The following is a 22,876-nucleotide window of genomic DNA, read 5'->3' as shown; positions in this document are numbered from 1 at the left end:
GTGACACTCATGGGCGGATCCTTATACTTCAGGGAGTATCACTGAAGTCATTGGGTTCTCCAGGTGCTGGAGCCCTTTAGTAGAGATTCAATTGCAGGCTCAGCACTTAAGTGCATATTAAGAAGAATCCCAGCAAAGGATGTTGTTAAGATGTTAAAACAATAGTCCTAACTGTTCATTTATTAATTTTTTTAAAAAAGGTTCCTTTATATTTAACATGAAATTAAAGACCAGAGACACAAACTAGAGGTCATTTTAAGAAACCAATTTAAGAGATCAGAAGCAAAACTTTTTTGTTTTAAGAGTGCCAGTTTACTTGTACTTCATCACAATGTACCTTAATTTTGCAGCGCATATGGTGATTTTTATGATTTCTTTAGTGCTGTAAATGTACACAGTGCTTTACAAAACACTGAGGCAATAACTGTGGGGTTTTTTTTTCTATCTGCCTATGCTCAAACACACGTAAGACAAATCATGGGCTTTAGTTCAGGTGGTGGAAGAGACCAGCTTACTGTAGGAAGGACTCAAGATAGGAAGAAGCTTTCAAGAGAGAGCTGAGGGAGGAGAGAGGGAACTTGGTAGTCAAGGTGTGAGAGACCATGCTGAGGCCACAGCTTGAGTAAAGGTGTAAAGCCCAGAGTGAGGTAACAGTAAAGCATTGATTGGGAGGCGTATAGGAGGAGAGAGAGCAAGATTAAGAGGAAATAAGAGCAGAGATGAACCTTAGGAGTAAATGATGAGGTGGAAGAAAGGAGATAAGAAGTAATAAATTTGAAGAAAAACAAGTGGTGATCAGGAATTAGAGAGAGAGAGAGACTGGAAAAGATCAGGGGCCGGATCTTCAGCTGGGGTAGATGTGCAATGCTCCACTGAAGCCAGGATCTGGCTCCAGGCCTAGGGGGTTAATAAGACGGTGAATGGGAAAGTGAGTCCAAAGTTAGAAATTTCATGAAGTAGTTAACAAAAGAAAGTCAGAGGCAGTGGAATCAGCCTTTTCAACATGGAAACAGAAGTTATCCAGAGCCATGGTAGGGGACTGGAGAGAGGGAAGGCGAGCCAGCCATCAAAGTGAGGGAGTGGGAGCTGGGAGGATTGTAGACTATGGCCATATGGAGCAAGGGAAGGAGGGCAGATGAAGGGAGGGACTGGATATTACAGGACAGGGAATAGAGGAGCCAAGTGGTTGACTTCGACATCTGCACTTGGGGTTCTGGCTTACACCCCTAGTTATCTGAAAGTTTGGGATGTTTTGAAATGTTTGAGTAATTGAGGTTGTGCAGTGCACAGAGTAGAAATATTCCCTTTTTCCTTCAACTAGTACTACTGAGGGGTATAACTCAACCAGCCTGATTTATTCCTGATGTGATCTCATTGAAGTCAAAGGAAGGCATGTATCAGCATCTTCCTTAGTGGCATTATATGTGTGTAAATCAACACAGGCCCCCAGAATCAGGCCCAGTACATTGATTTACAACGTTGAATAGAATGTTGTGCAAATATAACACTCAGTTTTCTAGCAATAAGGTTAAGCGGAAGGTAACTGAAAGACTCTAATTCCAGTGTCTCTCTTGTTCTACACCAGAGGTCTCAAACACGCGGCGGCCTGCGAGGTTATTTTCTGCAGCCTGCCAGCTCCCTGCACCCTCCCCCCGCAGCATTTACCAAGAGTGGCTCTGGCCTGGTGCGCACCGGGGGCAGGGCAGGCTCCCCACCTGCCTGCCTTGCCCCCGCACCGCTCTGGGAAGCAGCCGGGACCTGGGGGAGGGGGGGCACAGGGATCTGTGTGTTGCCCTGGCCGCTCCTCCAGGTACCTCCCCCGAAGCTCCCATTGGCCGAGGTTCCCTGTTCCCGGCCAATGGGAGCTTTGGGGGAGGTACTTGGAGGAGTGGCCAGGGCAACACACAGACCCCTGTACCCCCTGTCGCTTCCCTGACTGGCGCGGGGGCAGGGCAGGCAGGCAGGGAGCCTGCCCTGCCCCGGTGTGCACCAGGCCAGACCCGCCCCCTGAACCGTTCCTGCAGCCGAACCCCCTGCCCTGAGCCCCCTGCAGCACCCTGACCCCCGCCCTAAGCCCTCCGCCGCACCCCTCCTGCACTTGAGCCCCCTGCCCACCCCGCCCCCCTGCCCTGAGTCCCCTGCTGCACCCTGCACCCCCAGGGGGCAGAGTTGGGGTGCGGATTTCGGGGAAGGGGTTGGAATGGGGCAGGGAAGGGGTGGCAAGAGGTGGGGCAGGGACAGGGCCTCATAGAAGGGGTGGAGTGGGGGCGTGGTCAGTGGTGCGGCCCTCGGGCCAATGTACTAGTCCTCATGTGGCCCTCGTGGTCATTTGAGTTTGAGACCCCTGTTCTACACTTTGTTGAAGCCAAATACTTTTTCTTCTCTTTGTAGAGTAATACAAGTAAGAATCCTGCTTCCCTAACCATAAGGAATGTTTCATCTAAGGACAGTGGAATACGGATTTCATGTATAGCAGAAAATATTGTCGGAGAAGACCAAGCTTCTGCTGACCTTGTGGTGTTCTGTACGTAAACAGGCTTGCATACAATTTCAGCTGCTGTCTAAACTACATCAGCACAAAATATTTGGGGTATATATTTCTGTTGGGCATGCAAGGTGTTTAAACAAGAATATCACCTAAACGTATGAACAGCATTGCCTTTAATGTTGAGGAACAGCACAACCAGCAGTTGTTGTGTAGTATTGTCCCTTTATTACTCTGCTCGGAGCACCCTTACATATCTGTGCTCTCATAGCTGCCTATCAACTTCCAGTTTGAACTCCCAAAAGTAAATTTCTGAAGTCCAAAATGTTCAGATGGCAGTGTAAACGTGAAAAGGGCGCATGTGTATTTTGTATACATATAAAAATACCCACACATCAAAGATGGAGGTCAAATTGTTATTAATAATTTGAGATTTTAAAACTTTTCATCTAAGGCAATAACCCTGATACATTTTTTGTTTTAAATTAAAAAAAGATCAGCTTGTAACATTAGTTTTCCCAGGCGTATTAGTTTGTCCTTGGCCTTGAAATAATCTACTTATCTGTCAAGTCCAGGAGAAGAGGATAGGCACAGGGGATAAAACATTGACCCTTTAACTGTAAGCTCCCATATGAATCTTTCTTAAGTGAATTAAGTAGGCTGTTTTTACAAGCTTCAGATATTGATCATTCAGATCACCCCCACATTTTATTAAAAATGAGCATGCTTATTAGAGAAAAATCTTTGTTAGAGAAGTAGCTATAGATTAACTCCTTATGATTTCATAGTTCAAATTGGGTATGAAATAGCTAAGGGAAAGAATATATGCTACAAATACTGGAATGGTGTAAACACGGCATCTTGGATTGGCACCAATATGATTGATACAAAGGCATATAACTAGATGTAATTAGATGCAATTAACACAGGAAAATTCAGTCTGAATATCAAGGAAACTTCCTGACAGTGAGATAATGTACAAGGCTGTGGAATAGCCTCCCAGGGGAAATAGTAGAAGCCCGTAACAATTTAAAACTGGACTGGACAAAGTACTAGAAAATTACTATAGGAAATGATCCTGCAGTAGCAGGGGAATTCAGTGAATGAACTAATAAGTCTGTTCCATGGTTCTATGATGAAAATCATCTAAAAGTTTTCATGCCTATCTGAATGTATTTCCAGTACACTTGATTCTGGCCAACTGTTAAATACCCTTTTTAAAATAGTACTTAAGTGCTTTGGTTAAAAACAGGGAGTAATAAAAAAACCTTTCACTGAACCTGCATGATTTATTAAAGTTGGTTCTTGTTTTATTGGAACCAGTTCACACATCTCATTTTAAAGAATCTTTATTGAGGTATTGTCCATTTCATGTCTGAATTCAGTTCACACACACAACTGATGGCTTCCTTTATGTATATCTGCACTCATAAGCACAAGGCTGTAGTTTCCAAAGCTTCCAATTTATTAGCTTTAATGATTTTAAAAAATGCCCTCAAGAATTTGAGGGGAAAAATGTGTTTAGGATATTCTGATGTTATTCACTCTTCTTTTCAATATAGTTGCACCAAATATCACATTTATTGAACCTCCAACCCCGGACCACCACTGGTGCATTCCATTCACTGTGAAAGGGAACCCCAAACCCTCATTGCAGTGGTTCTATGAAGGGGCTATACTGAATGAGTCTGAATACATCTGTACTAAAATACATGTTAGCAATCAAAGTGAATACCATGGCTGCCTTCAGTTGGACAACCCTACCCATTTGAACAATGGCGCTTATACCTTACTGGCGAAGAATGAGTATGGAGAAGATGAAAAAAGGGTTGACGCTCATTTCATGTCAATGCCTGGAGATGGTGAGTAATCTTTACTATATTAGCAATGGCATCTTGATGATTGTGTAGAGTTAGTACTGCGGGCCAGTTTATTTTTCTCTTAAAATAATTTGTTGTAGATGTTTACAGATAACTGCTTTTTAAAAAAAAATCTCCTTGCATTTAAGAATTTTGTTTTTCAATTAGATTTTATGAAGTGAGCCTCATAGTAGCTCTCTTTCGTGAATCCCGCTCTGTGTCTTTTCTCCATGCCCAGACAAAATTTTTAAAAAATTATTTTTCTGAAGTATTTTTTCCAACATATATGTTCTGATCCTGCAAATGTTGAGTGCCAGTTTGATATGAATCGAGGGTGCTCTGCTTTAGGAAGGACTAGGCCTAAGCTGTGTATCCATAAGACCATGTACAAGTGTCTAGAGAAAACAGAAGATTAATGAAAATTCTGCAGTGCAGTACCGCAAGTAGATGCCACTACATTCTTTAGGACACTAGAGGGAGCAAGAGAGAAAATAAATAACCAAGAGGCAGGAGGGACATTTATGTGTGGTTTGCTACACTCCATATCAGTGGTTCTGTGCCCGGGAGCTGCTTGGGGCCCAGTCAGCACACAGTTTCAGCCCATGTGACATCCTCAGGGCTATACAAGTAGTATGTATGGATGCAGGCCACATAACATACAGAGAGCTACATATGTGGCCCACAATTATAAATAGGTTGATAACCACTATGTATCAATCCTCTTTATTGCATCCTTGGCGGAGTCAGGATATGAGAGGTTACACAAAATGTATTGTTTGCCTTGGTTTGATGCTTTATTCCCAGATCTTCAAAAATACATGTACAGTAATTGTGTGGCTAAATGGCAGGCAACTATCTGCCCATTGGTATGAAAACTTATGCTGATTGCAAAGGGGAATCAGGTGTGCAAATGTGCATGCATTTTTGTGACATGACATTCGTGTTAGAAAATCTGGGCACTAGTGTACATTTCATTTCCTCTAAACATTAGTAGCAATAACATGTCAGTTGAAATAGTGATGTCCAGTCCTACGTAATATTTCACAGTGATAGAGGAGCTGGCTAGTTAGTCTTCCAGATTTTCATTTCTTTCACCTTCATTACAAGTTACCACTAGTGAAAATACATGCCATATTCAGTACTTCTAGCAAGCTGTTTTAACCGAAACAATGAGGTATATGACTGTTCTCTTCCAGGCTTGAGTAGGAGTGGATACAGAACTGACACAGAGAGCTCTAGTTACTCCTGCTGCTCTTAGAAGCTTCTCTCCTCCCTTTTCTCCCTAGAGTCCTTTCCTTAATAAAATTGTTACAGGAACAGACCCTGGTTTCAGCTACTGGCAGCTTCCAAAAGTGCATTATAACAATTCAATAAAACAGTCCACTTTACGTACATACTGTTTAAAATGGAAAGTGATATTAACTTGGCTGCATTCGCTTAGAAGAATAAACAGTTTTCCCAATAAGTTTAACAAGGCTACTTTGAACTTAAAGTGAATTTTTTCTTTGAACAAAATGCCTTTTTATTGGCACATTTTCTCCTTCAGGTTAAAAATGTAAACCACCTTTCCCAGTAGTGGCATTTTTAATTATAAATCAGACTTTAACATATCCTTCCATTTATACAGACAGTGTTTGTTTATTCCTTCAGTTTTTAATTCATAATTAAGTTGTAAATCTCAGAGACAATCCATGTTGTGTTCTGTATGCATAACCCCATTCTCTGAGGAAACTAAGTTTCATAAATACATTGTAGAAGAGACTATCATAAGCACAGACAGGATGTGCTTATCTTAAAAATCACTACATATGCAATGTGTGGCTACAAACCCGTCTTAAAATTTAACTGGAAGAAGCCATCTACCCAGGCAGACTCCCCAAAAGTTTTTCTTTATGGGATTTTTACAGAATGCTATTTGTGACACTGGGCTTTAGCAGGTCCTACAGAGTTGATCTAGGTTCCTCCTTTTTACACTCCCAGCTCTTCTGCCCTGGAAGCTGAAATAAAGTCAAAGGTAAAAAATAGAATTTATTGTTGCTGTCTAAAGCACAACCACAAGTTTTGGAGCCCTTAAAAAGCTTTTTTTCAGTTATATCGTTACTGTGTAGTTTCTTTGTCTGTCCAACATACTGTACAATGAAGCATGAAGATAGGCCCACACCCAGGCATTATGTTCATTTCCATGCCTGCATGATAGAAATTAAATGCCAGCCCTGATGTTTAATGGGGTAAGGTATCTTCATCAAGCTTTGAACTGATTCTGTGACTCTGACATCATTTATGGGCAAATGCACTGAAGCTAAAAACAAAGACACATTAAAAAAAACCCTACCCATAAACTATAGAAATTAAAATGAATGATTAAAATAAATAAAAATGAAGCATCAAGCGCTTTCGAGCATGAGATCATCAACATAATACTCTACCTTAAAACTTGTATCAGTCATGATGCAGATAAGATCCATTCCAAGAATTTCTCAGCCTACGTTGTGCCCTTTGCAGAACAGACAGTCTCATGTGATACGTGGCTGACAATGCAGGCATAAAGGTAGAGAGCTGATTTGTACTTGGAGCACATTAATGGTATCACAATTATCACTGTGAACCACATATTTCACTAGAACCTTTGTTTTAAATAGTAAGGGCCAATTTCTGTGATCTGGAGCTTTGGTTCCTGGCCTCATATCTATAGCTATCTATCTATATATATCACAGATATCTTTGTGTGAGCAAGTTAGCAGAAATCCGTCTGAACCCTTCTCTGCCTACAGGATGTATCTTATGATGTGTATGTATCCAGCTTGATGGATCAATGCCATTCAAACTCATACAGCTCTGAACCACCAACTATCCCTATATTTGAGGTGATATTTAAGTAGGAGGTGTTGGTTCAGGGTAGGGTGACCAGACAGCAAGTGTGAAATATTGAGATGGGGTGGGGCGTAATAGGAGCCTATATAAGAAAAAGGCCCAAAAATCGGGACTGTCCCTATAAAATCAGGACATCTGGTCACCCTAGTTCAAGGTCATTAGTTCAGCTGCCTAACATAAGTTTCCTTATTTATTACTTGCCAAGATAGATAGATAGGTGCCATCCTAACTGGAGGTAACATTTACACCCGTGTAACAGAGCAGAATTTGGCCCAGTCTGGAACCATAACTGTCTTTGCCAGAACTCAAGTTAGCACTAGGTGTCAATCAGATCTTTCATATGAAGCAAATGTTGATATTTTGCATGTCTCTGAAAATAATTAAAAATGTAATTGAATAAAAAGCCTGTACAATGTATTTCGGTTATTTGAATTTGTGGACAACTGATATTATATAATATCATTGCTATGGCTAATAACCTTTTAGCTCTGAACAGAATTCCTAAAAACTATTACTCTTCATGCACATTTGCAAGATATTTACAAACTCTTTCTGTTCTCTTTTTCCTGTTCAGGTAGTGGCCCAATCCTGGATCCTGAACTTTATGGTATATATTTTGATTTTCTTTTTTTTTCAAAATGTACAAAAAAGAAATGACAAATTAAGTAATTCAAAAATGGAAAGATGAACTGTTATCCTGAGTTAAACTTAAATATTATTTTAACCTGAACCAAATATTCTTTATTTTGATAGTTCTTTCCCTGCCTTATATTATTTTACGATAAATGGATACAAATAGAGCTTTCTACTGCTTTCTCTGCTGCTGTTGGTTCAGACTAGGAGAAACATAAATGCACTGCTATAGAATGGTTGTAAATATCCCCAGATGGAGGATTAGAGCTATTGGTGGCCTGACTCTTGGATTTGGAGTTTTTGTGATCCTTTCAAAGTTCTGTTTTTTGGGGGAGACTGAGTTCATTATCTTTTCTCCTGTAAGTTAGTTAGTGTTTTGATGATTCAATGTTTATAAAAAGCATGTTTTACTGCTTGTAGGGAAGCCTATGCTACATCTCAGAGAGAGTAAAATTCCCATTAAAAATGAGATTTGCACAAGTGAGAGCCCCTATAACTTGTTTTTTTTCCTTTTCCCCTCTTTACTCCTTTCCTCTGTGTCTCTGTATTGGTTTTTCATCCCACCTCTCTGCTCATTTTTCATCCTATTTTTACTCCCCTTTTCTGCAGTCTGTCTTGTATAGTCAGAACTTGCACCTGCTAACATCTGAGTGAAAGTCATGCTTTTGAACCCAGGGTATTTTAGTTGGCGCTGATTTAGACAAAATGTGTTAGCCCATCCGTGATGAAGACCCAATCCGTACCGCAACAGCAGAGCAGTTTGTAAACTTGCAGTTATTCTCTAACATCTCTGGGCTGTCCTTCATGGATTAGGGACCTTTTTAAAAAAAAAAAAAAAAATGAATTGAAAGTCCGTGTGACTTACGTGCTGTTGAAAACTTTATCCAAGCTTAATAAAGTATTGCCTTAGCCTAGGTTACAGAATTTTTTTTTAACCTGATAGTAATATGTTTTTTAGCCTCTTCTGATATGGCTCGCCAAACTATTACAAGATGAACCAAAAACAGTTACATGTAACCATTGTGCAAATGAATAGTGTTGGCATTGGGTCCTAACCATCTACAATTAAGTTGTAGAAAGTACCATCAGGAGGAGATTAATCTTGTTTTAACACAAAGAATTTGAGGACCAAATATTGGGGGAAAAATCTGCAAAACAGTTGGCTACTTTTATATAATAGCGTTGTTGTATTTCACTAAGTGTGAAAGTCCATCTTCAGCAGTGCTTCCAAACTACCCTTTATGTTCTAGGTGGGGTTGGATCCTGCTCAGTTTACGGTTATTTGGATGAAATAGCCCATTACTTAAGTTTCCTTAAGCTGATTTAAATGTTATTGCTTTGATTCCATTCCATTCCATTCCATGTCATTAAACTTTAGCAAATGTGCAATTGGGGCATCAAATTGTCTTTAACTGGTTTGGAAATATTAAAGCATAGCTTCTCCTCCCTTTTTTTCCAAGGAGGAACTAATGTAGGTGTGTTTTTTGTAATTTGGACAGTTTTTCCTACATGTATGTTGGTTTTGATCTTTGTAATTCTCCTAGGTTCCCATTGTGTAAAAGTACTCAAGCACATGCATAACTTGCTGCATGAGAGCAGTCCTATTAACTTCAGTAAGGACTACTGACATGCTCACAGTTATGCATGTGTTTCAGTATCTTATTGAAGAACCTGCAAGTTCTAGTCCCACCCAAAAACAATATTATTCTGATATTTCCATTTCCCCCTTTTTAAAGTTATTATCCTTGGACCATTTTTCAGTAACTAAAAGATACTGACTGTTAATTCTTGCTTTCTTTGAGACTCATTGTAGTTTTAAATTGTTTGTCTTAATTCATAGTTCATAGGTCTACTTAGTGGGATAAGCTATTGAGAGAGGTGAAAGTGAGCTGATTGGAAATACTATATAATTAATTAGTTTTTGGGAGAGTCATTGGTAGAAACGTTTTAACATGGAAATGACTTTGCGATTAGTTTCTGCTCTGTAGTGAAAACAATAAGTTTATCATCAAAGAACAGACATTTCGGTAATAATGAATAAGAATATTGGGAACAAATGGCTACATATATAACAAAATCATAACTTGCTCTATGGATCCTAAATTTAACTAGCAAGTTACCCGCTTGTCTAAAGAAGCTTATCTCACTCAAAGTTTTTGCTAGTGTTTTCAACAAAATCTGGGGGAGATCCCACTTTCATGAAGTAAATTTGCTGTCCATTTGCTTCCTACTTGAGGGATGACTAGGCATATCCTTTTCCCCCTCCAATATGCTCAAGCAAACCTTTGATGTGCACCTCTAGACAGGGTCTCTTCCCTCACCTCTGGGCTATTTTTCTCTTCTTATTAGTTTCTTTCTGAAGTCTCTGCCAGCTCTTTGTTGGCATTTGACTTAGCAGGGGCAACCATTAGCATTCTTACATATAAACAGCTAGGATAAACATCTCTTGTCTGACAATCAGTTTTCACTTTTGTTGGTTGCATACCTTATGAACATAATTTTCAGTATATATACATAACTCTTTATATAGTGTCTGTACATACATTTCACAATGATATTGATGACCAGACAGGCTTTTGTTTTAAATTAGAGACCTCGCATGACCCTCTTTACTAGAATGTAAATACAAGACTCGGGGGATAACAGGAATCCCCTATCATCCCCTCTCTGCCCCTTTCCAGTTGGCACTAAGAAGTTCCTGGGTCACAGTAGCAGTAAAAGGAAAAAAGTTTGTACAAAAAGTCAGATTCTGAGAGCTTGCTCCTGCAAGGTACTAAACACCTCCTGTAAGTTTCTGAGTGCTATCACCTCCTGTTAACTTCAATGGATGACTGGGTACTCAGTGGCTCACAGGATTAGGCTCTTCAGGAAGGAGTAGGCATATACTGACATTTGGATATGTGATGCAGGGGAGAGAGAGAGAGACCACCATATGGGGATGATATTAAACTACAGATTGGTAAATGTAAATTTGAAAGCTAATAATAGGGATAGTTGAGCAAGATGCAAAAAGGACACCTCTTAACCCTTCTGAAATAACATGGAGTAGAGGGACTAACCAGGAGATGGAATGGAAAATATTTTCAGTTAAAAAAACCTAAGAGTATCTCCACACACCCCTGCATGCCTCAGAGATTTGTGATAGGTTTTTGCAGCTCTCTCTCTGATAGTCAGACTGTGGATTTGGTGCGGGTGACTAGTGAGACGGCACTTCATAGGTTTGCCAGATCAAGGTCTACCAATGAGAGGCAAAGTGGGACACTTACGCTACTCCTCCTTGGGCCTTGTGTTAGTGGTTGAGCCAGGCAGACTCGCTGGGTGGGGCTGAGGATTTTGTGTGGAGAAAGCCCTTTGTGGGATGTGGTCCATCCCTCTGGATTTAGCTCTGTGCTGCATATGGTAGTCCCCAAACTTTCCATTAAATGTTTTTAAAACAAATGCTTACTATCCAAAGGTTAGAACTTGGAATACAGGATGTCTTTTTGGCAATAATATTTGGCATTTATATACCATTTTACATGTTCAGAGCACTGCACAAACATTAATTCTTTAAATAGTTAATCTTCCCAACATGTCTGTGGGGTAGACAAGGAAGTATGCCCGATAAAACCCCACCCACTGCAGTGTCACAAAATGATTCTATTAGGTTTGCAAAGAGTGTGCTCATTTTATGCTGACACTTTGCACTGGTAAATGACTGCAAATGTTACAGGGCAGTGAAGAATCAAGTCCTAAAGTTTCAAAGTCCAACTCAGTGGGTGAGTCAGAGTAAATGTAAGTGCACATGGAACAACATATATACTTCTGATAAGTCCCTCAAGATACACTTTTGCAGGCCTTCTGATATGTAGAAGGGTAAACTTTATTGGCAAATATTGCTTGCCAAATTCTGCCCTTGGGTACCCGCAGGTAATTAAGGGCAAAATTTGTCCCTCTGAAAATCTGATGGTCATATTGTGATATATTTTGGTATCTATGAATGTGTATTTTACCTTGCCATTGTGATTAGTTCTTGTATTATGAAAACAGATCCAAGAAATTAAAGTGGCCCCTGCAATAAAACTAGAAGAATAAAAGGGGTAAAGCTTCCATAATAAAAGCATTGCCAACAATTTCACTTCTAGAGAAAGCCAGCTGCTATAGCCACAAGAACCTAAGTACACTTAGACTTTTCATGCAGCAACAGATTTAGGTACTGTTTTCAGAAGGGGTAGGTCAAACACCCCCACCACTTTGTAATGTGGCAGGACAAAAGTGTTAGTGACATTAACTGCCAGCCTCCACAGCACCTCTTGGATGCCATACTGCTTGCGCAGATGGGGAATGCAGGCAGGGCCAAGGTGTAGTCGGTGTAATACGAGGAATGCTGTCCCCTTGCCTTTCTCTACAGTTTGATGCCTGCTGCAGATATGTAGCTGTAGAGAAGGGTGTGGAGGGGAAATCACCTTAAGGCAACATTATGGTTGAGGTTTTAAATGTTAAAGTCAGGAAATTACAGTGAGTCTCCTGAAAGCACTGTAAGGGCATGGCTACAGTTGCAGATGTAGAGCGCTGTGAGTTAAACCAGCCCTCGGAGAGCGCAGTAGAGAAAGCGCTGCCGTGTGTCCACACTGTCTGATTCAAGCGCACTGGCATGGCCACATTAACAGCTCTTGCAATGGCCACAGAGAGCAGTGCATTGTGGTAGCTATCCCAGCATGCAAGCGGCTGTAACATGCTTTTCAAATGGGGGGAGTGGGGTGGAGTGTGACAGGGAGTGTGTTGTGTCTATGTGGGGGGGGGAGCATGTCAGTATGCTGTCTTGTAAGTTCAGACAGCAGCAGATCCCCCTCCCCCTGCCTCTCAAGCAACATTCCACACTAACGGTTGCTTTGTTCCAGAGCAGATAAGCAGCTGGCTGTCAGAAACAGAGCTTTGAAAGGGCATATCTGCATTCCTGCAGCCAATTCCAAACAATGACAAGAGTGGCCACTTGATTTAAGGGGATTATGGGATGTTTCTGGAGGCCAATCAGAGCACAGTTATGCAACACCTCGTTCACACTGTTGCTGGGGCTTTTCAGCCAAGACGCACCAAGCGTTCTGCTTCTTGTGGAGGTGGATTACCAGGAGGGCTCCAGCTGCAGAGTCCAGGTGCTGCCAGTGTGGACGGGTTGTGAGTTAGGGCACCCAGTGCTGCTTTAATGCGCTCTAACTCGCAAGTGTAGCCAAGCCCTAAGTGAGCCACTTTGCACACAGTATGGGTATTATCTATTACAGCTGGACTAAATCCTGGCCTTTGGCCTATTATAGTGCAGACCTAGGAGAGTCAACGTGGTCTGGCTGGGCTGCTTTATACCAAAATAACCAGATGTTGAGCTGGTGACAGGGAGAGCCATGTAGATGTTACAGTACCAAAGAACCCAGCCCCCAAATAATGGCCATAGATGAGATGCAGGATGCTCTGCAGCAAGGAAGTGTGCGTGAATGCGCGCATGCATGAAAACTGAAAATGCCCATGCAGCATGTTGCCAGTGTTCCCAGCTAAGCTCTCCAAAATGGCACTGAGCGCCAGGCGAAGATAGGTGTATTAGAGTGCAGATTCTCCCCTCCCTTGTGGCAGTTTTGAGGACAGAAACAGCACTAATGATCCTACCCCACTTTCAAATTCCATTTATAGACTTTTGGCATTGACATTTCTTCTTGATTTAAACAAAATATAAATTGGAAAAACAATTGTGATGGACTGACTGTACATTTAAATAATCACACTAGAATTACAATTGCAACAACTGTACTGATTACATTTTATTTGAATGTTTCTCTCTCACGTGCACACACATTTTAGTATGTAATCCTAGAAATAGACACAGCTTTGCATTTGTTTTGTATTTAGTCCTTGTTATCTTGGAATAATGCTGGTGGAAAATCCTGCATTTGATAAATCCATTGTGCAGTTTTCTAATAATTATAACTTTGTTGGGCCAAAGTCCTCTTTCAGTAAAGTTATTCTGGATTTATCCATTGGAACTAAGAGTAGGGTGTGGTCCATCACATCTGAAGAAATTAATTTAAGAAATGTCTGGCGCGAAAACTTTTTCAGGATTAAGTCTATGGCAAGTTAGCAATTTGGAACCTAAAATGTTCTTGAGTTATCCAAGTACACAGAATAATGTGTTTAAATTTTTTTAACATTAGACGATCTGTCCCTTCACACTTTGATAACTCAAAACTAGCTAAATGGGCTTTTGCCAAAATCTCAAAAATAAATCACAGGATAATTCTACACTGCAGTTAGGAGTGGTCCCCCTGTCTCTACCCGTAGCCTGGATAGACCAACTTGCACTAGAGTGTGCTAAAAATAGCAGGATAGATGTTGCAGCATGTGTGACAGCTCAGGCTCTTAAGCCCACCTGACCCCCTGGATGTGAGCTTGGGTTCTTATCTCAGTCTTCGCTGGAGCTGGAACATCCATACTGCTATTTTTAGCATGCTAGTTTGAGCCAAGCTAGCACGAGTTTGTTTATTTGGGCTGGGAGGCTCAGTTCCAGCTGTAGTGTAGACATACCCCAGGAGTCCCCAAACTAATTTTTTTAAAAAGCCTCTTCTTTGGGCTTTGGCTGAGCATAAGGCTAAAACAGTTCAATCTTGAGGGCAGTCTTTGGTTTTTAGTCACAAGCACCCAAAACCAGGTTCATAGTAAAAGTCCTTCCTTAACTTTAACTCTAGCTTCCCTCGGTAGTATATATTATAGCGTAGATCCATTCTCTGAAGTTTTACATAAGCAAAACTTACACGGTTAAAAAACAACGTCTGGAGCAAATGAAGCTTTTGGCTTTGTAGATCTCCCAACAGAATGCTCAGTTGATACAATAGAAACAATTCATCTTTTACAAGGAACTCAAGAGTCTCAAATGTTTCAAACATTGCAGTATTATAATAACTGAAATAATGATGACAACCTTTTTCCCCCCTCCCTAAGATTATGAAACCACACCTAATGATATTGGGGACACCACGAATAACAGTAATCAAATCACTTCTACGGATGTTTCCAACAAAGAGAATGAAGATAGCATCACTGTAAGTATATACATTGTTTCCTGGTTTGTAATCTTGGCAGACTTTCTGACTATAGAACTGATGAAGCTGTGATGGGACACTAAACTAACAGTGTACCAGAGCTGTCGCTAGAATTGTTCAAGATGCCCTTTTCAAAAAATGGGGGGGGGGGGGGGGGGCAGAGTGAGTGACTTTTCATCTGAATAAAGTGGATCCTTAACTTGTATTACTTTTCTGACCAACTCTTAGAGATGATCTGTCATGCCATGTTGTTGTTTTTCGTAGGACCTAAAATACAGTAATTTTATTTACAAAGTAAGAGATTTTCACATCCTTAAAATTCAAGGTAATTTGAAAGGCTCTCTCACCGGATTTATAAACCCGGTAGTCAACTGCCGCTTGTAGTGAAGTCATGTTATAACGAAAAATCAAATTAGAATTCTGTATTTTGGCACCATTTTTCATGGGGTTGTCAAATTAAAAGATAACATGGAGATTTTTAGTAGAAACAGCTAATTCAGTGGGTCTGACTCTCTACTTCCTTACCTCTGTGTAATCATTTATACCTGCACAAAGTGAATATAAAGCACTGTCATTCTGACTGCTTAACATTTAGTGTAAATTACTTCACAAGATGGAAGGCAGTGGAGAATTGCGCCTTGTGCATGCATACATGATACATGAATGGGAGGGAGAATTGTGAGCTATGGAAGACTACAAAGTGGTGGGTGGGTAGGAGCTACAAACTAGATATTGCTTCAGTACATACAGGGTTTTTTTAAAAAAATTTTAAATATTCAGGAATAGCTCAGGAGATAGAATTGAAGGAGGAAAGAAGTTCAGGATTTTAAAAAAACTATTAACAATAGATATGGGCCAGTGGGAGTGATCTCAAATCAGTTCCCCCATTCTGTTCCTGTCAGTTACGGACATCAAGGCCCAAAGTAGGAGCTGAAGTTCAGACCTGTGGGTGTGGATCTGGGGCAACAAATCTCCATGAGCATTACTTCACAGAGCCCCTCCCCGCCTCTATCCCCACACTGTCCCTTGTGGGATTTGTGCACAGCAGGGACCATCTCATAATCTGCAGAATCCTGAGGGGTCTGTGGGAGGACGGGGCCATCTGTGAAGAGGCTCTGTGCTGCACAGTGGCTTTGGTTCTGGTTTCCTTGTCAGTGGCTGTGCCCCAGGGGTACACTGTGTCAAAGGTAGTCGCGCCTCAGGCTGTATTATCTTTTCTGATAGAGCTCCATAGGGCTGCAGGGGTGGATGGCATGCAGTCTCTGTTCTCTGCAGGGTGGAAGAGAGCCTACATAATGGTCCCCTCTGTGCTCTTAGATCTGACTGTCTCTTTTTTTTTTCCCTTTTAAAGAAAACTTTCCCTAGTTTGATTATTCTGAATAAATGTTGATTGCTTTTGAAGACATTTCATCATCATGCAACAGATTGAACTGTTCTTGCCCTCTCTTTTAGGTGTATGTTGTGGTGGGGATTGCAGCATTAGTGTGCACTGGCCTAGTGATAATGCTCATTATTCTGAAATTTGGAAGACACTCCAAGTTTGGGATGAAAGGTAAGAAGTGTTGTTTCTTATAAGTTACCTTAGTTGTCATAGTTCTGACCATCACGCACCACATGCCTCTGCTCCTGAAGTACCGATGATAAACTAGAAAGAGTGCCATCGCATATCAGTCCATGCTTTTGAACAGTAGGCAAGGAGCTGGTCAGAGAGGGATAAATACAGAAATAAAGGGCCTTGAACCAAACTCTGATCCAAACACATGGTTTTAAGTAATCACCTGTTCTCTGCTGGCCTGATTTTCCCCCCCCCTCCCCTCACCTGAAGTCCGTTAGTAGTACCTTATTCTGCAAGACCAATGGGACTATTCATGGGGTAAGATGTTACTCAGTGTAAGATGGCAGAATCTGGCCCCAGAAAAAGGAAATTTTGCTCTGATCTGCATAGGATTATTAAAGCCACACTTGGTAATTCAAACTACAATTTTGGAAGCAGGTATCTGTTAGAGCTGCAACAACTGGGGTACTGCTGCAAGTGCTTCACCGTCACATTAGAGTTTCCACTGCAGTACCATGCCATAGGAAATAGTACTGTCTGAGGGGTGATGAGTGTGAAATTCTGAACCTTTTATTTTTGTTTAAACCTTCAGTACTACTCCCTCTGCCCATTTCTGGAGATATTAGAGGAGGTGTGTTTTACTTTTACATTTGGTGAGGATAGGTGAACAGGGAGTATTTCACTGTGGACCAAAGGGTGACCATGTTTTGTTCTTGGGCTGAGGGTCTGTGGAGAGGGTGATAACTAATCCCTTAGGCCCCTCATCTCCCTTTATCTTTCCTGGGACCCCAAACCACACTGGCAATGCCTTTTAATGATCCCATAAAAACTCATTCATGGTTTGTGGCTCTGACTGGGCCCTGACACTGAGCCATTCAGATCTGTCTGATGTACCGTCAGCTCTGGGATTCTTGATGGGGAGAATTCCTAGAGCAGCTGAGACTTAAATGGAGAGGAACTGTGGTCAGTGCAAAGCAGCAGACATACGGCCTGAGATGATATACCTCTTCCCCACATGCCTGCATGCTGTTCCCAGCCTTTGGAATCCTCAGGGGCATTATTGGGGATGTGAAGCCTGAAGGACAAAGCTGTAAAGTTTTCAAAGGGTAGAAAGAGTTATATTGGACTGAAAGAAGGTTTGGAGTATGTTTTCTTTTATGCCGGGTTGCATTAGGAGAGAACAAGAAAGCCGGATCCAAATTGTAAGGAGGGATGGTGAGATCTCTGGCATTTGGATTCTAAAAGTCTTCGTGGAATAGCACATTTATTATGTTACTATTTGTCCATACTAATGTCTGAAGAAGTTCTTTACTAGCAAGTTATATCTCCCGTCTGGGAGAGGTGAGAAAAGTTCATTTATTTTCAAAATTAGTCAATAAGTTACTAATCTTGTCTGATCTGCAGTATGGCATCAGTGCTTTTCTAGCTACAAACCTGCCTAGAGCATGTTTGTGTACGGACTTCTTTCTTTGTGGGTCACTGAGTAAAATTTTGAAACTGCAGCAACTTCAACATGGAGTTTATTTTTATTTTGTTAATGAAAACAGTGAGCAAACCATAGCAAACAGTTCTGGATCCCTAGCAAAAATGCTTACTCCTTCGGGTACACTCCCTCAAATGTCTGTCCCTAGTAGGGACTTTTACTCTGAGGATTAATTTACTGTAAATAAATACCAATTGATAGATTACACTTTGTAATCATGAAATAGTATCATTAACTGTAAACAAGTCCTTGAAGGTTTGTGTCAGAAAAGGACCACATTCTTCAAAGTAAAGATGGCCCTGAATTGATCCATATATCTTCCAACTTTGAAGTTTGCATTTAGACTTGAATTTAGGAACTTGGGTTTATCCTTAGCCCAAAGCTCCAGAGACACTTTTTCAAATTATTACCATTATCATCATTATTAGTTTGTGTTACACTAGTGCTTAGAGGATCCATCAGGGATCAGGTCCCCAATATGCTAGATGCTGTACGTGTATGTAATACAAAAAAGTATCTGCAGCAGAGAGCTTGCAGTCTAAGCATATGATGGGAGACAAGTGAAGATAGACTAGTTGTGGGCTTGCGGGGGCAAGGAAGAAAGGTAACAGTGGAGAGATTCTCTTTTGTACAGTAAGCACCAGTCACAGCATACTGTATTAAAAATTTAAAGCTGTCATGTAAACAATAGAACCAAACCTGCTGCTCCTGAAATCATTGGGTGGTTTGCCATTGGAATTGGCCCGAAATGAGGAAAAGTCAATTTACAATTGGTGCATTTTAATCCATGTTTTATTTGGGCCAAGAGGAAATATTAAATTTGCGGTGGAAAATTTGTATTTAAACACGGCAAAATCATCCTTTCAAACGAATGTCTTCCCAAGTGCTTCTGTGAGCATTTTGCATTCACTAGAGAGAACTTCCTGAATGATACAGGCCAGGGATACACAAAGGGTTTTTACTCCTTTTTCTGTTATCTTGAGGGAACATAATGCAAGCTCCTCAATCACCACGTCATTCAACATTCTCTCCACCCTTCCTCAAACAATAGTCCAGAAAAAAACAACCCAAAGCAGGCATGTAGTTAATCTTGATAAAGAGCAGAAAGGAGAAGTAAATGATCCTTTCCAATGTAGCTAGCATCTGCAAATGGGGAAAATATGTTCCACCAAATGTCAGAGGTACCAGTCCAGAGTAAAATGGTGCATGGAGTATGGCAATATTTCCCCATGAGGAGTGAAATTCATGCCTTACTTGCAGTCATGGCACGTATCAGCATTTCCAGTGCAACAGAATACACCTACTCTACTCAGGGCTAAAATTTCCCTGGCTTTGTCTGTGCAAGGATCATTCATATCCAACTCACTCTGTGCCCTGGCTCAGGGTTGGAGGCAATCACAGTCAAGGAACCCAAGCATGCTGTGAGACTAGCTCTCAAGGTGATGCTAGCCTCCTCATAAAGGGACAGAAAGGGGTAGATTAGGGCTTCCTCCTGGTCCGGCAGTGCTGTCCACACCCAGGGGAGCACATGCTGAACACTTTCAAAGACTGCCATAGTGATCACGTTCCCCCTGATCTCCTAGGTGTGATTTGTGCCTGCCTGATGTGCAGGGCTTCTGGGAACTCCCACTGGGCTAGTTCTTCTCCGAACACTCCCTGTGCACCATAGCCAGTGGCTTAAAGCCATAATGTATTGCTCAGTCTATATCTAGCTGTGTCAGCAGAGTTTTATAAAATAACTTGTATTTGGGTTTCTCATTTGGTTTTACATAACTGAGAGTGAGGAGATGGTGGACAGGAACATTTTTGGTGTTCATGCCATGCTGTTACTTTTTCAGATTACAGTAAGATAGCTCTGCAGTAGACTTGAGAACCTAAAAAACCCTCTCAACCACGTAAATGAAGTGAACTGTGGTTGAAGTTGGGGCTTGTGTTGTGTCGTAGTATAGCTGCCAACTTTGGTCTTATTTCTCCTTCAAGTCATGTCCTACCTCTTAGACTATGGGAAGGTGCTGAGTCCTAATGTCCTGATGATTAACTTCAAAAATTAAAAGATACGGCTGCTTGGCATTCTGTTCTTGAAGCTCACACAGTATAGTCAGCACTGCATGCCAGATGTTAATATTCTTCTCTCCCCACTACGATTCTGAACTTTCAAGTGTATGGAACTTACAATACTAAACGTGTAAATGCACTTATATCTGATAAAACCTATGTGTGTTCTCTGTTGTAATGGCCATTTCTTTTGGTGATGGCTCTAAATGCGATTACCTTTGTCCTAGACTTCTGTACATTTTCTGAACATGGGGCCGAGACCTTTGGACACATAGGGTTATAGTGTAGCTGAAGAAACCTGTTGTTAATTTCTTGAATATATTTATTAGTGGGGTCATCGAGGTTTGTGCATTGGTCTTGTGCAACTTCTTGGTTTGCATGCTTGCTGGAGGATGTGAAAATTCTTGTGGTAGGTGTATGTCTGACTATATCCATCTTCTAAAACTGGAAGAGCACAAGGATCCTAGAACAGAGAGGGCTGGAGTGAGTTCATGAGCCCTACTGAGGAGATTTATGGAAGAATACTTCTGGCTTCCTTTCAGTCTACCTGCACGATTGGAAGAGAAATACAAGTGAGGTGACCAGCTGGGAAATAAACCCATTTTTAATTTTGGAATGGTTAATTAGTATCAACACGACACTGAGAGAATGGAAGAGGAGGAAGAAATCTGATGGAATTTGGTGATTAAAGCCTGAATATAGGCAAAAACTCAGAGGGTCACATTTGAAACAGCATAATTCGATTCAGAAATAATTCAAAAATAATTGCCAATTTGAACCAAAATTGAGCGTTTTTTTTGTACTGGGAGGAGCTGTTAGCAGTAAGAAACATAACAAGCCAAAGAGGTGTTCACATTGCAAAGACAATACTTGGGGTCCCTAATGCTCTTTGCTTTTTAAGAAGGGAGGGGAAAAAATAATTAGACCCAAGTACTATGAGAATTGTTCTTTGGTAAAGGCCAAATGGGACTTTTATTGGAATCAGAAAGGGGGTGAGGAGGGGAACCTCTTAAGAAAACAACAAATAGATTCTGACAAAACTTGAGGGAAGCATGTGTATGTTTAATTCCTTTGAGGCGAGGGATTTGTGTGTGTGTGTGTGAAGCTGCTGTCAGTGCTTTAAGATTTGTGCTATAATCCAAAGAAAAGGGAATAAATTGAGTCTGAAATTCCTATTGTACTTAAGCAGTTCTGGAACAGTTCTCAAGTCTGAGCTTGGTAGCACACTCTCCAAAGGCTACTTTTATTCCTTAAGATACCTCATGCATCCTAAACAGGGAAAGTATTTTTGAATGATTTTTATACTCCCATGAGAGCATGTATGGAAGTCTGCATTTGCAGTCTGAACAAATAACAATATGCATCAATTTCATAAATAAGTCAATGACCTTTATATAACAACTGATTCAATTTATCCATTTTTTAAATGCTGGACCTTCAAGCTCTTGCAAGTAGATTATAGTGGCTTCTGTATGTAAATTTGTCAAACAGTCTGTCAGGCTTGTAATATTTTTTTCACTAGCTTGACTACAAGTTGTCAGTCCAACAAGACCTCATATTTTGTGTGTCTGCCTGCATATAGGTAAAGAACATGTTTCTCTCATCTATTTCATGGTGGGTTTTTTCCTGAGTAACTTCACCAACCCTTCTATACAGACCTTGAGCCTTCTTTACAATTTTTTAAGTTAAAAAAATCTTCTAAACAATATTACTGTCCACTGTCTTAAACTTTCTATCTTTCACCAGAGTATATTACTTTTCCTGACAAACTCTTGTTACATTTTGTACTTCAGTTTAAAGATAATACAGGAGAGCACAGCTAGAAACTTGGCTGTGGTTGTGACATGTTTCACATTTATCTTATGATATTTTAGTTTGAGTAAAAAATACTGTGCAACCATATGAATAAATGAAGCCTTAAATCACCAATATTGTCATTCAGCACTTGTGGTAACAGCTTCTCTGACACAATGTATCATCCATCCATTATAGTAGAAAGTCTTTAACCCTCATTTGCCCAGCTAATCAGATTTATGACTTTAAATAATGGGGCATTTGGGTCAGGTTGGGCTGCTTTGTCATTCTATTCTGTGTATGTGACAAATTATGTATAGGCTCAAAAGTTTTTGCACATTCCTGTGGAAAGAGCATCATTGCCAGGAAGAGGGGTCTCTTATCCCCTACTTGTCTGTGAGCAGAGAATGTGGCAGATGCTCAACTGTGTTCTCCATCTGAATGTATTTCACTTTTCTGTGCATGGCGGAGGGCAGGGGGCAGAGTCACAGCAGCATGTGACTTCAAAATATCTTTATTTCAAAATAAAATCTGTATCCTTTACTCTGGTTTGTGTTCTTGAGAGTTGAGAATGTGCTAAGCAAGTGGATTAAAGGACTGTTAGGGAAAAGGGGAGACATACAATTTATTTTTATTCTACCCAATATTAATGCAACCCTGGATCAAGCAATTGTTCTCCCTATGAACTAAGGGGGAAGAATCTCAGGATTACAAGGGAGGTGCTGCTTTATGTAATTCCTTCTTGGGAATGACCTGTAATTTACAAAACATAATTAGGTTTTCAAGCTCTTTATGTATCTATAACAAGCCTTCAAAGAGCCCATTATGGACACTTTCTGTCTTGTATGCCAAATAATTTAGAAGAACCATGCTCAAAATATGGGAATTAGAGGCAGGACATCTGGATTTGTTTCCCAGGCCTGATACAGATTTGCTGTGCAATCTTCATCAAGTCACTTAAACTTTCCATCCCTCTGTTTTCCCATCTATGCTGTGGTGGTGGTAATGCGGACTATACCTGCCTTACAGGGGTGCTGTGAGATTCAATCCCTTTAATGACAGGTCTTTAAATTGCTTTAG

General features: G+C 40.7%; 1 protein-coding gene across 4 annotated transcripts in view; it reads left to right on the top strand.

Annotated features, from left to right (window-relative positions):
- Positions 1–22,876, top strand: part of NTRK2 (neurotrophic receptor tyrosine kinase 2) — a 265,538-nt gene that overhangs the window by 53,448 nt on the left and 189,214 nt on the right. For all 4 annotated transcript variants that reach the window (XM_074953176.1, XM_074953175.1, XM_074953177.1 and 1 more), the window contains exons 7-11: positions 2,392–2,524; positions 4,048–4,347; positions 7,790–7,822; positions 14,809–14,909; positions 16,362–16,461. In XM_074953176.1, coding sequence (XP_074809277.1) covers positions 2,392–2,524; positions 4,048–4,347; positions 7,790–7,822; positions 14,809–14,909; positions 16,362–16,461 — 667 coding nt within the window. The remainder of the gene's footprint in view (positions 1–2,391; positions 2,525–4,047; positions 4,348–7,789; positions 7,823–14,808; positions 14,910–16,361; positions 16,462–22,876) is intronic.

Source organism: Natator depressus, chromosome 5 (genome assembly GCF_965152275.1).
Source record: "Natator depressus isolate rNatDep1 chromosome 5, rNatDep2.hap1, whole genome shotgun sequence".
Classification (NCBI taxonomy): Eukaryota; Metazoa; Chordata; order Testudines; family Cheloniidae; genus Natator; species Natator depressus.
This window is presented reverse-complemented; position numbering and strand designations above follow the sequence as displayed.